At 36.3% G+C, this 16,474-nt stretch overlaps 2 protein-coding genes across 2 annotated transcripts; one reads left to right on the top strand and one right to left on the bottom strand.

Annotated features, from left to right (window-relative positions):
• Window positions 1-3,905: 3,905 nt before the first annotated feature.
• Window positions 3,906-11,847, bottom strand: LOC140148756 (uncharacterized). Its single transcript, XM_072170804.1, has 3 exons — window positions 11,672-11,847; window positions 5,672-7,531; window positions 3,906-5,284 (listed from the first exon to the last, which is right to left on the bottom strand). The coding sequence occupies exons 2-3, from the start codon at window positions 6,804-6,806 to the stop codon at window positions 5,094-5,096; spliced, it is 1,326 nt and encodes a 441-aa protein (XP_072026905.1). The 5' UTR covers window positions 6,807-7,531; window positions 11,672-11,847; the 3' UTR covers window positions 3,906-5,093.
• Window positions 11,848-16,018: 4,171 nt separating this feature from the next.
• Window positions 16,019-16,420, top strand: LOC140147339 (uncharacterized). The gene has a single exon (XM_072169116.1). It carries the CDS (start codon window positions 16,019-16,021, stop codon window positions 16,418-16,420), a length of 402 nt encoding a protein of 133 aa, XP_072025217.1.
• Window positions 16,421-16,474: the final 54 nt, after the last annotated feature.

Raw genomic sequence — 16,474 nt, forward strand, 5'->3', positions numbered from 1 at the left:
CCAAAAAAAAAAATACTCAAATCCTTTCATAATTCAAACTGTCTTTTTTATTCTGGCAAAATCATTATAATCGTCAGCCATGCTAGCACCTCAGTGTTTGATACTGCAAAGCTTATTCAATCCGAGTAGATACGCCATATATATTACGATATTGTTCCGGCAAGTTAAAGGAAAGGTCCCAAACGTACCCATCCACACATAAAGGACAGATACTATGCGCATTCCCTGTACCCAACCCATCACATGCACACATCAATAAACACGCGAGCAAACAAGTATTCAAATGCAAAGACAAAGACAAACACACACCACAGACAAAACTCATACATAACACAGGTACAGCAAATTGTCAACAACAACACAACAACAAAGAAACAAAACAATATTAATATCAATAGATGAAGAGGAGTGTTCGCGACAATCAGGGTAACGGCACAGTAAATCAATTGCAAATGGGCATAAGATCATGTAGATTTCCAACATCCTGCAATAACATCGTTTACTCCTCCGGCAAAGGAAAGGTCGCAAACATACCCACCCCCACATAAGGACAGACACTATGCGCATTCCCTGTACCCAACCCTGCACCCAACCCATCACATACACACCCATAACATATACGCGAGCAAACAAATATTAAAATTCAAAGACAAACACACCCCACAGACAAAACTCATACATCACAGCAAATTGTCAATAACAACAAAGAATTAATTAATATCATATCGTAAAACCTCGTCTACAAACATAGAGTACTTTTGATGAAAGCTAAGTTAATAAATTACCGATACAAGCATATACAAACAAGTACTATTGTAAGACCAATCTATTGTATTGGCATATTCACGGCTGTTTCGTATTAACTTAACTTTCATCAAACCCCCCCCCCACACTCTATATGCTTGTAGACGAGATTTTACGATATTTGATTTAATGCGGCTGTGTACTCTAGTCGTTGTTTCTTTCAAGGAATTTAGCTTGTTTGATATGTGTGTACTTTGTAATGTTACACAAACAAAGATAAGCCAGATTTGTAAACCCCAACTGCATTTTGTCATGGATTTTATTTCATTATATTACTCATGTTCGCAATTTAAAGAGGGGTAACCTTATCGGTTAAGGATATGGATTGCCTTCAAACTTACAAACAATTTCAAATATCGTCACCATTATGCATCTATGTGAGAAAACAAGAATATTTTCAGCGTAAATGTGAATAATTAGCACAATTAGCAAGCCAATACGTTGATACGCGTGAATTGCATTATAGTCCGGCATCCAGACACAACACTGTAATGACAGTGCTTCGTCATACCAATACGTCAATCATTCTTGTGAGTCATATATAAATGATACAAATCATAAAAATATAGTACCTAAGTAATTTAACATAACATGAATATATACATACTGCCGGACATACTGTTATAATGTATGACTGAAAGGTTACACATATCATTATCATATAATCACGTCGAATAATAATACAATCATCAAAATATAGTACGGAAGTAATTTAACATAACATAAACATGATACACATAAAGAGCTTGGTTGCAAAACCCCTTACATCAACTTAAGCAATTTTGAGAACACATCAAAAAATCATACAAAAATCACTGATATACAGGGTGTCCCAGAAAAAATTACCGAGTGAATACAATTGAACATAAGTCGAGAAATAGACATCATAATCCAAAAAATTAAAATGAAGCGCATAGCCTATTTTATTGTGCATCATATATGAAAACTTTTGATTCGGTTGACTGGTTGCGAAGAACTTATTGATTATATAATGGGCAATGCAGTTAATTCCAAGTTTGATCAACAAACGCTTTTTCATACTCGCTCACCGCTTCCTAAAGTTTGAGTATCTCATTATATTTAGTCCACATTATCTATTTTATAATCCGACGGTGTTTATGTTATTCATGCTTCCACTGAAGATGAATAACAGTTTGTCCGAGAAAACTCTGATTTTTGAAATTGGAAGATTTCCCACTTTAATTCTTTAGGTTGTGCAAATATTTTAACTTTCCAAAGAACATTTGAGCCAAGCATGACAATGATCATGTGCTTACAGCTTTACGTGTGATTTTTGATAGCATGCAACATTAATGTTGAAGTTTAAAAGATTTAAATTTTGCATTACTATCTCTTGGAAATATTAAAAAACATTAATGTGTGTGAGAATTTTTAAGCCAGCTGGAATTTTTTATGCAATAATTCTTTATGCAACACTTATATCAACATTAACGGAATGGGATATTTACATGTACCAATGAGCATCATCTAACATGCAAGCTTTCATTTTCAATATCATGTAGGTTTTCAAATTTGAACAAAACCTAATTATATGTTTTGCAAGAAACAGATTATTTATAAAGAACGAAAAGTGTGCATTGTGTTGAATGATCTTTCTTTCAAACTTGGAATGAAGTGAATTGACGCATGCGTTATGAAAACGCTCATTTCTTCGCAATCGGTCAACAAATTCCAGTAAAATTCGCATATAAGATGCAGAATAAGATGGGCTACACGTTGATGTTTAGATTTTTTTATTGTGATATCTTTTTCTCGACTTACGTCCAAATTCATTCGCCAGGTAATTTTTTCTGTGACACCCTGTAAGTGGGATTGCAACAAAGGATGCTCATCCTAACCAAGCATCCAAAAAAACTGCTTTTGTTGAAAGTATATCAGTAATTTTTTTTATGATTTGTTTTACTACAATATTATCATAATATCCCATTCTAAACAATACCAACAGCTATCACACTAATATATGTATACATTTTGAGCTATTCTTTAACATAGATTTTCGTTTCTTTATCTAATGTTTCATCTTTTTCTGCTTTTTGGTGGTAATTTGTATTTTATAAACTGTATATTTGTGTTCAAATTGAGGGCGCTATTTACATGCATTTTAAATTCAATTTAGCAAATATTATAAGTTATTCCTTGCATTTCATAATAACATTTTTTGTCAATTTCTTTGCTATTTAATACTCTTTTTCTGATGTTTTAATGCCATTATACCAGTGTCTACCCCTTGTAAAGATGGAAACACGATTTAAGATCAATAGCGCCATCAGTGTTCATTTTTACTTTAAAATTACGTAGTTTAACATGCCATCAAACGTGTTTGCACAGTATTTTTGTGGGAGCTGAGAGTACACCAGACATATCGAATTGCATTCTGAATACGAATACGAATATATTTGATTTTTTTTTTAAATTCGCGATATAATGCAAATTTTATGACAAATTATTAAAATTTCCAAAAATCATAATTATTTGATATCAGAAGGACATTCTTTGTATTCAGAATACAATTCGATATGTCTCATGTGTTCTCATGTCCCACAAAAATACTGTCCAGACGTTGCTACTAGAGCTCTTAATGATGCAAATAATAAAAATATAGTCGGACATACTGTTATATAACTAACGTTAGACACATTATTATGAATCATATAATCACATTGATTAATCATATTAATTATTCATAAAATCATAGTAAAATATGATAAAATGAAATAAATGTCGGCATAATATATTTAATTGGCAAAAAGCGCGCTTACATAATCACAAAATGTACACGACCTTACTGGGGCCACCGAGCCGGAGGGGCAAAATTCCGAAATCGTCCCCTTGACCTGAGCTGACCAGAGCGCTTTAAATTGTCATTTTATCGTTATTAAGTACGAGGGTCGGTCAGTATGTAATTGTTGACTTATAACCCCTTGGATTATTTTCATGACGTTTCTCTATCACACATAAACACTGTACCTTTGTCTTTCAAACAACACATGTAAATATTATATTACACACTCGACTATGTAACACCATTAGTCACTGGCTGAAAATGGATTGTTTTTGTTAAGAGAAATGAGAGGCTGAAATGAGGTATTACAACAAACAACAATAAATAAAGCAAGTTTGCAAAGTATATGATTTGTGGAATGAACTTTTTACAAAACATCAAAGTGTTATTTTTCAATAATATATTGATTTAGATAATGAAAATCGGGTTTTGTTTTTGTTTGTTTGCTACTTCGAGCAAAAATACCTAGTCTACCCTTAAACGGTCCGCCTTTTCGCGTGATTTGGCATTGTTTCTAGTCTATTGATTTTATACTAATGCTGTTAATCATTTACACATATATGGTTTGAAAGACAAAGGTCCAGTCTATATGTGATCATAAAGAAATTCCATCCAAATATTCAATATATGGGGTCAAACGTCAACTTTCTTACATACTGACCTATCTTCGTACTACTGTAGCGTCGCGATTGGTAAAACGTTGAAAAGATGGAAAGGGCAGGTAGAAGGATGATAAATTACAAGGGTAGTCCGAGTAAAACTACAGTACTACAAAAATTTTCAAAGTTTAAAACTTTTTTGGTTCTTCTCATGGATGCATGTTATGACCAGAGAAAATATACATATTATTTCTTACTCTTGTCATTGTATCTCTTTCAATACCCGGGTTTCAATATTACTTATACTCAAAATTCCCAGTCGCGACAAAAGACTATGCCTTGATCTGTACAAACTCTTTATAAGCCCACAGCTAATATTTTCCAGCCAATGAACATGTAAAATGGATTTTTGTACAACATCAAGTGTTTAAAAGGAAAAATAATGTCAAAAATATCCGGCCGTATAGAAAACTAACATCCGATATTTTGTATTTTGTGACAAAACTGTGATATTACCCATATCGGATGAATTTCTATGTAACATCCATGTACAGGTTTATGAAAGGGGCTGTGCAATAATTATGAATCGAGTAGGGGCAACATCTCCAAACGGCGTGTCAAAAATGGTTTCCTCTCCTCCCTGTCGGTCTGCCCAAAATGTGCACATACCGATTGTTTGGGTTCCGAATTTCCAAACTTCAAATTATCTAGATGCATAATGCGAAATTTTTCATATTTCAATGTTTCTGTACCATATTCCTTTTTAGAGGAAAATTGCTTGCTCCTCCTTTTGGCATTCCAAAAAATTACCCCAATTAATTGTTTTACCCCAATTAATTGTTTTAAATTATTAAAATAATTTAATAATTATTGCCTCTAATCGGATCCTAGTCACTCAACAATGTGTCTTCAACAGGTGATTCAATCTCGATTGTCCCTGGAGCTTGTTGTCGAGACACAAGTGGTCCCACTGTTGGTAGAACAGCCAAACATCCAACACATATCTTACATGTACTGGCTACTCTACCCCGAACTTCTTTTTGTCGACATGCTTTGATGACCAGAAGAACAATATTAGCTTTAAAATAAAAAAAATAAATAAAAATCAATGGATTACAAAAAAGATTTGCTTGCACATCGTGACATTTTTATCATAATATTCCACAACAAATGCTGAGTTTCAATAAATACATGACACCATGATAAATGTGAATGTTGTAGAATTTAAACGGGAACAAAATTACATTTTCTTACCTGAACAATGTCATGATATGCAGGGTTGGATCCAGGATTGTCAATTTGGGGGCGCAGAGCTAGAATTGGCAGAAATTTGGCATTATTTTTTCTCGATTTTAGCTTAATTTCCTATTATCTTTAGGGGACTTTAGGGGTAGAGGGCGTGCGCCAGATTTTCTCATTTGTAGATCCACCCCGTATATGCAATCTTTACATTTCAAACACTTACTTGCTACAGCTATGAGAACTCCCACGTTGAGAATCACCAGTGCCACTGCTACCACTCTACTATGTGTCGCTTCCATGCTGTCATTCTGCGACAATGACGTAGCTATCAGAAGATTCAAGAATATAGATATCAACGACGTCATTTGTAAAGCGTGTTCAAATCCATCAGATATAGGCTTGCAGTACGAATAAGTTGTTAAATACACCATAGACACGGCCACTGTTGCTGCAAGATAGCAAGAGTCGTTAGACCCAAATATGATCAGAAGAGAAATTTGCAACAACTTCCGAGTAAGTTCTATAATTTCCCAGTACCAAAATTCAGCTTTATAGTTTTCGCATAGAAACAGAAGCCATATAGGATATCCGTCTTTTTGGTGAATGTCTAAAGTTTGGTAGGTATTATATTCATCTCCAAAGTTGTCGTATTCATTGTCGTCATCCTCTGCGTTATTATCCTCTGAGTTAATAGGCCTACTCAAGCTATCCTGTTGCATGTCATTTTGTTGAACTTCAATATTGTTGCATGTTTGCACGTATTTGTCAGCCACTCCACAAGAACCTTTAACTTTCTTCATCTCAATAATATCTTTACGATGTTTCCATAGAAGTATCGTAAGAATAAGTGGAAACCCAATAACATAAACCAAAGCTACATATGCCGCTAATGTATAAGTCTTGTGTAAGTCTGTATTGCAATCGATGGAATAATCCTCCCGTAGTTTCTGTACTAGATATGTATTTTTTTCATCGAGATAATAGCTATCACATCCAGAAGGAAGGAGAACCAGTGTCAAACTGCATACGCTTGGATAAGTTATGAATAACATTACTATGGTAAAAAGATAACATTTCATTCTTGCGTCTTTTGCATATGTGCTGCTAAAAAGCCACATACCATACTTAATCCTAATGTGCACAATTTTAAGTAGGTACCACAAAAGTGCAATTAGGGATATTGTGCCAATGAACGAAAATGCGATAACAAACTCATTATGAGCATCAAATTTGAGAGAATGAAAATAACAGCTTGGCTTGACAAATACTTTCAAAAGATTCAGTTGAAGCAATTGTATGACAGATCCGATATTGGTTAATTCATCCGGCCACGGCACACTATCCAATGCCGAAAACATTGCACCCGCCACTTGATAGAAAGCTAAAACAATCTTGAACTGCGCTAACAAACTGTCCAAAATTGACCGTTTGGTGCCGGGCGTCTGTGTAGTTTTCCAGATGATGATAAAGAGTAGAATCAAAAGTAACAAAAGACAAATGTAAGACAATGCTGCCTTCCATGGTTGCGGGCATGGAATACATCTCTGAAAACCAGAAAAATATGTTTCGTTCCAAGAGCTTGAATTTTTACATTCTGTGCAAAGCCATCCTTTGTAGCCTATCGCGCATGATGGCGCAATTCCCGCTTCACTGCAAGATCGTTTACCCTGTGGACACGGGTAAGCTCTTGGCAATAATCCGTGAAAAGTAATCTTAGTATAAGATGAATTGTGTACCAGTATATTCTTGGTGAATTTATCGTATTCCTTCAAGTTTTGTTTCCAGTTGGTATCATTTGGCCATTTCCACGTCCAGAAATATCCTTCTTTAACTTGCTGAAATTCCTCGCTACAGTTAATGCCAATGTTCGGACATGGTTCGCATTTATCAAAACGGCTTCGTCTAGTGTAATTTGCCAGGCATCGACATGCACGGTAATAAGCAAAGGAATCCTTGTCTGTACCAATTGGGCAGACTTTGCAGTCCAATGCTGATTTACCGGGGCCATTATAAGGAGAAACATATGTGCCATTATTGCATCGTTTGCATTCAAGTTGACCTGTCTCGTTTTGGTAAAATCCGCCTTCAATTAAACACACAAAACACCGAGTAGTCAAAATAGTTTACAATAGAATCATATTTTACGCAAAACCCTATTACCACTACTACTACCACTACCACTACCACTACCACTACCACTACCCCTACTACCACTACCACTACTACTACTACTACTACTACTACTACTACTACTACTACTACTACTACTACCACTACCACTACCACTACTACTACTACTACTACTACTACTACTACTACTACTACTACTACTACTACTACTACTCTACTACTACTACTACTACTACTACTACTACTACTACTACTACCACTCAGTGGCGTACCGTACCCGCTCCTACCTGGGGGCTGCAGAAAAGGTCAATTGGTCGCCACTTTCATCAAGAGTCAGAAAAGATTTACCCAATTTTTTTTTCGATGGTTTGAAAAAGTGAAGAGGGAAAAAAGGGATTATAAGCTCTCCCTGCGTTCGTTCTTTCTTTTGTTCTTTCTTTCATTATTTCTTTCTGTATTATTATTATTATTATGATTATTATTATTATGATTATTATTATTATTATTATTATTATTATTATTATTTGACAAAGTTCTCACTGCCATAAATTAATAATTATTCTCAAAAATAAGGAACTTTAAAATTGGAAAAACACAAATTAATAAAGAAATGATTTTACCGGAGTCACCGAGGGGGGGGGGTGTTGCAAAGTTTTCAAATCTTCTCACTGATCTGCTACTCAATTAACTTTCATGATGCAGTCATGTCTACAGTAGAATTCATCTCGACCTTTGCAGGACTTAACCCCATTAAAAGCTATTAAACCAAGATAACACTCATTGAAGCAGCTCAACTGATTACATCAGATCTTCTCTGGTTGTGTACAAGTGTCTGTTTTCAATGTGCGACATCGCAATAAAGCTGGTATTACAGCTTCAGTTGGGTAACCGATTATAAAGGAAACGAAAGGAAACAATGGTATGTGTACCATTGTTCACGAAATGACACAAAGAACTGCTTTTTGTTAACCAGCATTCTTCAAAATGAGCAACATAATGATTGTTGACTTAACACAGTTTGGAAATAATTTCTTCATATTTTTGGTGTTATCTGTCGTTTACATATCCTTCCTAAAACACAAAAGTACGACCCTCTCCAAACATCTAAATTAGCTAAAAATTTAGGACATGTTACAAAACTTTATTTTCTAGAACCTATTTAGAATAATTTAAATGTAGCTTTTACCGGTTTTTTGTGGCATCCTTCAGAAGTGAGCGGTCCGATACCAATATTTTCGGTCAAATCTCCATTCAATTAACACGGGGAGTTGGCCAGCTATGCCTTGCCCTCACTCATATTTTACAAAAGTGCGACCATTTCTGAACATCTAACCTAGCTGTAATTTTAGGTCATGTTAGAGAAATATATTTGCTAGAAGTTTTGGAGAATAAATAAAATATTGGCTGGTTATTTTCACACAGTGATGTTAACTAGGCAAGTGTCCATTCTCCCAACATACATCATTTGTTGAGGTCACACGTCAATGGTGAGAGCACTGTGTATTGTGTATAGGAAAACGGACAGTAACTGCAGTATGTACTTTATTGTAGTTTTACCTACTCTCTCTCTCTCTCTCTCTCTCTCTCTCTCTCTCTCTCTCTCTCTCTCTCTCTCTCTCTCTCTCTCTCTCTCTCTCTCTCTCTCACATGATGTGAAAGACACGTTTCCTACTCTCACCCATCTTCCTCCTCTCCCTCCCCATCTCTCTCCTCTTCCCTCTCCCCACTCTCTTTCCTTTCTCTCCTTTTTCCTTTTATTTCTTTCAAAAAACAACCGCGGCAATCAAATGGTGCTCCGCTAATTTCGACAGAAAAACTCTGAAGTGGATATTGAAAAAGAGCACATCACCAAAATTGATTTTAAAGTTTGCCTTCATGATTTTGAAAATCTATCCATTGACCATAATATAATAAATCCGTACCTGAAACCCGTGCACAATCATGACAATAGTATACTGCATGTTATCTCATAGCCCTGTGCGCTGGGCCTCTTGCATAGGCTGTTTTTTACCTAGTTGGGGTTTTTTTTACAACCCCCCAAGCTAGGTCCTGTTTTTCTATCCGATTCTTCTTTCTTTACCTAGCCGGGACACCGGCTAGGTCTTGTGATGCTATCGGATCTTTCTTTCTTCTTCTGGCAACAAATTCAAAATGCTTCTTCTCCTACATGTTACATCCTACAATGACGTCATTTGCACATATGCATCGGCTATATCCAGTGTCTATAGGATGTTCACAAATTTGGGGTCAAAGGTCATTAAGGGGTCATTTCCGGTATAAAACCAAATATCTTCAAAATGCTTCTTCTCCTACATGTTACATCCTACAATGACGTCACTTGCACATATGCATTGGCTATATCCAGTGCCTATAAATTATTCACAGAATTTGGGTCAAAGGTCATTAAGGGGGTCATTCCCGGTCTGAAAGCTAAAAATATTCAAAAATCACTGTTTTTACAAATTACATAGCAGAGTGTTGTCTTTAGCACACATGCATTGTTACCAACCAGGGTCTTTGGGGTGTCTACAGTTTTGGGGTCAAAGGTCATTAAGGGGTCGCTTCCGGTCAAAAACCACAAATCATCAAATATGTTAATTTTTTTTTATCTCAAAACATAACCAGACCAGAGTTGCATTAACTTCATATATGCATTAGTGTTACCTGATGTGTGCACGGTATTTTTATTTTTTGGTCAAAGGTCATTTAGACGTCATTTCCGGTTTTAAGCTAAATAAGTTCAAGAATTTTTATCTCCATAACTAAGCATAGTAGATTTTTTTATATAAACTGTAACAATACATTTTCGTGGTGTATATGAGGTTTTTTTGTATTGGGGTCAAAGGTCATTAAGGAGGTCAAAACGTCAAATTTGCAAAAAAATGTTTAAAACTACGGAAAAGTAGCTGTATCTCAGCCTATGGAAGACGGATAAAGCCCCTACATGCTACAGTGATGCACCATTAATGGTATGAGATGTCCATAAACTTTAAGACTGGCATTTCCGGCTCCGGCTAGGTCCAGATCTGTAACCAGATCTAGTTCTTTCTTTCTTCTTCTGGCAACAAACTTTAAAATGCTTCTCCTCCTACATGTTACACCCTACAATTACGTAACTTGCACATATGTATCGCCTATATCCAGTGCCCATAGTATCTAAGCAGAATTGGGGTCAAAGGTCATTAAAGGGGTATTTCCGGTATTTAACCAAATACCTTCAAAATGCTTCTTATGCCACATATTATATAGTACAATGATGTCATTTGCATATATGCACCGGCTATACCACATGCCTATAACTTGCATACAGAATTGGGGTCAAGGGTCATTAACGGGGTAAAATATTACAATTGCATTATCTGGACATCTGTAAGGGGTATGGGGCTCAGACTCGGTGACATAAAATCTCATGACCAGGGGAACATTTTACAGGGTCAGGTCAAAGGTCATGCAGAGGTCAAATTTTAGAAATGCATTTCTTGGACATCTGTAAGGGGTATGGGACTCAAACTTGGTGACAACAAACTTAATGATCTGGGGAACATTTTGGAACACTTTGCAGGGGTCAGGTCAAAGGTTATCTGGAGTCAAATCTTATAATTTCATTGTCTGGATATCTGTAAGTGGTATAGGGCTAAAACTCAGTGACAACAAATATCATGACCAGGGGAACATTTGCAGGGGGTCAGGTCAAAGGTCATGCAGAGGTCAAATCTTAGAAATGTATTTTATGGACATCTGTAAGGTGTACGGGGCTCAAACTCGGTGACAACAAACTTGATCACCAGGGGAACATTTTGCAGGGTTCAGGTCAAAGGTCATCTGGGGGTCAAATCTTAACATTGCATTTTCTGGACATCTGAAAGGAGTACCGGGCTCAAACTCGGTGACAGCTAACCTCATGACCAGGGGAACATTTTTGGAACATTTTGCAGGGGTCAGATACCTCCACAACACCAACACACCCCAGCTAGGTTTGTGGTCTATGACCACCATTTGCCACTAGTTTTTGTTTGTTTTTTATTAGCTAGTTATTTTTTTTTAAAGGCAGGAAACCGGGTTGGGTGTGTTTGTGCGTGTGGTGTCTAGATACCTGCAGGACAGTTTCTACATCCTTCGTGTATCCCATCTCCATAGGTTCCTTGTGGACAAAGCCAGCAAGTGAAATCCTTGTACTGATATTTCTTGCAGTCACATCCAGATAGTAATAGCTTATTTACACTAGTCCCTGACACCACATGAAATGTAGCGTTAAATGAGTCATCGATGAAGAGTCTGAAAAAAGACACAGATTTCACTGCTTTTACGGGGTTCATATATATCTGTCTGTGCTATGAATTTGCTAAAAAGATTTAGGGTTTCTCCCAGCAAACACAAAAACGTTTTAAAAAACGTTTTAAACAAGTTATATTTTGGGTTTTGGTTTAGGTAAAAACGTTTTAATAACATTAAATGTCGGGTTATATAAAGGTCAAAACGTTTTATATGAAAACACACTGCAAGAATATTTTTGAAATGTTTTCAAAATTTTATTGTAAACTATATTTTGCAAATATTTTTTGCCAAATATTTTGTCAACACTTAAATAACATTAAAACGTTAAAATATTTGCAGTAGGTTTTGCGAATGATGTCAAAAACGTTCTGTGTTTGCTGGGATACCACTGTTGCCACAAAATGGTGAGGTAACGAAAAAAACCATAATCGTTAATTATTGAAGATATTAACTTTTGATCCATACACAAAGAAATTATTCGTTCTTCGGAATTTTGTCCATGTGATCATGATAGACTAGGTAGGTTTTTGTAGAATAGATGTGTATACAAAACGGAAATTATTTTCAGTAGCCTAATATACTTATGTTGTACATTTCTTTCAGAATTTCACATGTAAAAAACGTGTAGTGTACACGAAATCATAATTAAAACAGAAACTCTCACATATTGACATCACGAGCCTCTATTTGTGGCGCTCTCTTCAACGAATGACGTCCAAGATACCTGGAAAGACAACAAATTGATTGGATTGAGTTAAGTAGGCCAATAACCACGACGACCATTAGTAGACAAAAAAGGTATTTACTTAAGATAATTGGCACACCGTCCAATTTTCGGTGAGGGCATGGAAGATCGGTAAGGTGGATTTTGTTCCTTAGCCATTTTGCAAAATGTCATAATGAGCCATCGTAGCCATATGCTTTCAGCCATGTTGACCATAGTTGATCACTAGGACCATTGGGTGGGGGCACAAATATCACATGGTCAACTTCCGGTCAAAGGTCATCTACTTCCGGTCATTGACAAAAAACGTAATTTTAACTAAAAATGCTAGTCCCACAAATACATAGCACGATGACGTCACTTGCACACATACATCAGCTATAGTCAGTGTTAAAAAGTTATCCGCAATAGAGGTCAAAGGTAATTTTGGGATTATGGTACACAACCAAATTCCTTCGAAATGCTGCTACTTCCACCAATTACATAGTACAGCGATGCCACTTAGTTACTAGGACCAAAGGCTGGTGGCACAAAACTTCCGGTCAAAGGTCAGCCAAGTATGTGATTTTTACTACAATTACTATTCCTTCCAAAAATTACATAGCACAATGACGTCATTTGCACAACATGCATCAGCGACAGCCAGTTATTTACTACAAAAGTTCTGGTGTACAAATCCAAAAGTATTTCGGTATAAAGAAGGGGGCCAACACATTCCACCAAGACGAGGGCAACCACTTCCTACCCCACATTTACGACCAATTACTCCACTCCAATACGCCACCAACGTCGAGTTCCAGCAGGAAACAGACTAGGAGTGTGAGAGTTGATCAGTCAATTTGAGAAAGTACTACGATGTAGTACGAAACGTCATTGAGGTATGTTTATAACATCTTTATACCGAAATACTTTTGGATTTGTACACCAGAACTTTTGTAAATAATGTATTATGGACAATCCTGATGAATTTATTTACGGAGCTACAGCCAGTGTCTAAAAGTTATTATACAGAATTTTGGTCAAAGGTCATTTAGGGGTTACTTCCGCTTTATAACCAATTACAAGGTACAATGATGTCACTTGTTTACTACGACCAATTTCTGGTGGCACAAATGTCAAGTAAACAGCTTGAGGTCACAGGTCATGTAAATATAATTATGGCCAAAATTTAAATTTCTCTCTTTCCCCATATGGAGGGTTCAGAACCAGAAAGCCGTAACTCACTATAACCAGCTCTAACAAAATGAGAATAAAGTTGGCTTCTTGCTTTGGTTCTCAAAAATCAATATTTATTTAATTAATTATATATTATAATCTAGATTGAATTTTGTCATGATAAATGGACTGTATCTTGTGCCTGGCGACTTTGATGCTCATGTTGTGGGAGCAGGTGATTGTGATTTGAGCATTTCTGGCCCTCAACCATCGATATTACATAGCATGATGACCGCATTGGCACACATGGCTCTGCAATACCCAATGTCTATACACTCTTAGTAAAAAGGGTACTTCAAGGGTTATTCAAAACGGTATATGGTTCCTTCACGAACCATGTGCGCTTGAAGAACCTTCAAAAGTTCGCTAGAAGTCTCAATGGGGTTTTCGCATTGAAGGTTCTTTACAACTTAATGGCTCCACAAGGAACCCCTATTTTAATTAAAAAGGGTTCCTAGTGCACGTACTACATACTACTGAAACGCAGGGCAAACGCTATTTAACACCACGGATTATATATTTTAAAGCAAATACATAGAATTTTCTGCCCGTTCACTTTTTAGGATAATTTCTAGATTCCGTGTCACCATGCTTCAAAGAACCTTATTGCAATGGTTCTTTGAAGAACCATAGGGTGCCATATATATAGGGACAAACTCGAAGAACCTTTACAGGTTCAACAAAGAACCCTTTAGAAGGGGTTCTTCAAAGAACCCTTATCATGTTCTTTGGTAACATTTTAGAGGTTCCTTGAAGCACCTTTTCGGACAGGGTTCTATAAATAACCCCAATGTAAAGGTTCCTTGGAAGAACCCTTGAGGATTCCATACGGGACAAGGTCAAGAACCCTTAGGGGTTCCAACTTGCACCCTTTTCCTTAGAGTGTAGGGTATAAATATAATTGGGTCAAAGATCAGTAAGGCAACAAAGTAAAACATGTTCAATTTTCACTTTGTATTGCAAAAGTTTCTGCATTACCTTACGCGTATGACAAACCATTTTTGTCATACTTTCGCGCACTGTGTCTTTGCATTTAGATCTCGTTTTTGTTTTGTTTGTAGGGCGCTTTTTTTTGTATTTCTACTTTTACGTACACCTTTATACAGACTTAAGGTGGGAGGATTTGTGTTACTATCAGTGGGACCATTCTTTTCCTATTGTGGGCGAGGTTTTTCTTTCTTCAAATAACGTCCATCACCCCAGACAATCAAATGGTGCGTCGCTAACCTCGACAGACACACTATAAAGTTGATATTGAAAAAACATTCCTAAATAGATTAAAAGTTTGCCTAAGCTTCATGATTTGGAAAATCCTTCCCTTAACCATATCCGTCCTTCAAACCCGTGCGCATTAGTATACCCAGGGTCTCGTAAACAGATTTGCGTGAATCAAAGTTGATTCTCGCAAACGTTGTAGTTTACACAGAATTTGCGAGAGTCAAATATTTCCCGCAAATTTATTCTGCAAGAATCAAGATTGATTCTCGCACTGTGAAACGAAATTCTGACCCTATATACCGCATCTTACCGCATAGCCCTATGCACTGGGCCTTTTGCAAAGGGTGTTTTTAGTTCTTTATTTAAAAACATGGTCGTTTAGTGGCAAAAAAAGCAAAAGTGGGCTAAAAACACACACACATAACTAACAAAAAAAACAGCATAGTACATGGATTTTATTTTATTTATTTATTTATTTATTTATTTATTTATTTATTTATTTATTTATTTATTTATTTATTTATGTAACTAAAAACCTATAGAGCACAACTTAATTGCAAATGACACTTACACAGTAGCATTAGGCGCCATTCCATTGAAACTCTCTCCCGAAATATTGTCGATATCATTGTGAAATAGATGTCTGTGAAAGGAGATCATAAAAAAATCACAAGGTGATATAACAGAAGTGTATCATAATGTCATGTAACTTAACTTAACATGTATACTTATATAAACAAGAATAGTCTTTAAAATAAAACAATCTCATCCTTCCAGTTGCACGTTTTTATATTTTCAAAAGGAATGGAAGAATGTGCTGAATTTAAGGTTAAGTGTTGAAATTCGCTTTCAAATTTTTTTCAAATTTATGAAGGACATGATTTCTTCAATTCAAAATGTTCATGTAAGGGATAAATATACAGATTTCAAGTACCTGGGGCGGGCATGGATGTTAAAGGTTAAAATGTTAAAATTCGAAAAGCAGCAGCCTGGAGAGCTTGTAATGTGATGGCTAAGATCTGGAAGTCATCTCTCTCAACAAGGTTCAAGCAACGCCTATTTACAGAAACAGTTGAATCAGTACTGCTCTATGGGTGTGAGGCATGGACAGTCACTTCCAAACTGACAAAGGAGCTGGATGGCTGTTACACCAAACTGTTGAGGGCAATGCGTAATGTCCACTGGAAGCAGCATATGACAAACAAAGAGCTGTATGGTGACCTCCCAAAGTTATCAGACAAGATCAGGGAAAGAATGACACGGTTTGCTGGCCACTGCTACAGAAGCAAGACAGAACCTGTATCTAAATTGGTGCACTGGATTCCGAAGCATGGGAAAAGAAAACAAGGAAGACCCGCCATAACATATGTCGACATCCTAAGACAAGACACAAGACTTGGAATCTACTGACATGGTAACAGCAATGCAAGACAGGAAGATATGGAGGGCCATCACAGTTCGAGG

This window comes from Amphiura filiformis, chromosome 3 (genome assembly GCF_039555335.1).
Source record: "Amphiura filiformis chromosome 3, Afil_fr2py, whole genome shotgun sequence".
Lineage (NCBI taxonomy): Eukaryota > Metazoa > Echinodermata > Ophiuroidea > Amphilepidida > Amphiuridae > Amphiura > Amphiura filiformis.

Coding starts and splice junctions, on each gene's coding strand:
- LOC140148756 (XM_072170804.1), bottom strand. CDS start 6,806: ATGTTTTCGGCATTGGATAGTGTGCCGTGGCCGGATGAATTAACCAAT. Junction 5,285..5,671: donor AGTTCTCATAGCTGTAGCAA/GTAAGTGTTTGA, acceptor TTTATTTTAAAG/CTAATATTGTTCTTCTGGTC.
- LOC140147339 (XM_072169116.1), top strand. CDS start 16,019: ATGGCTAAGATCTGGAAGTCATCTCTCTCAACAAGGTTCAAGCAACGC.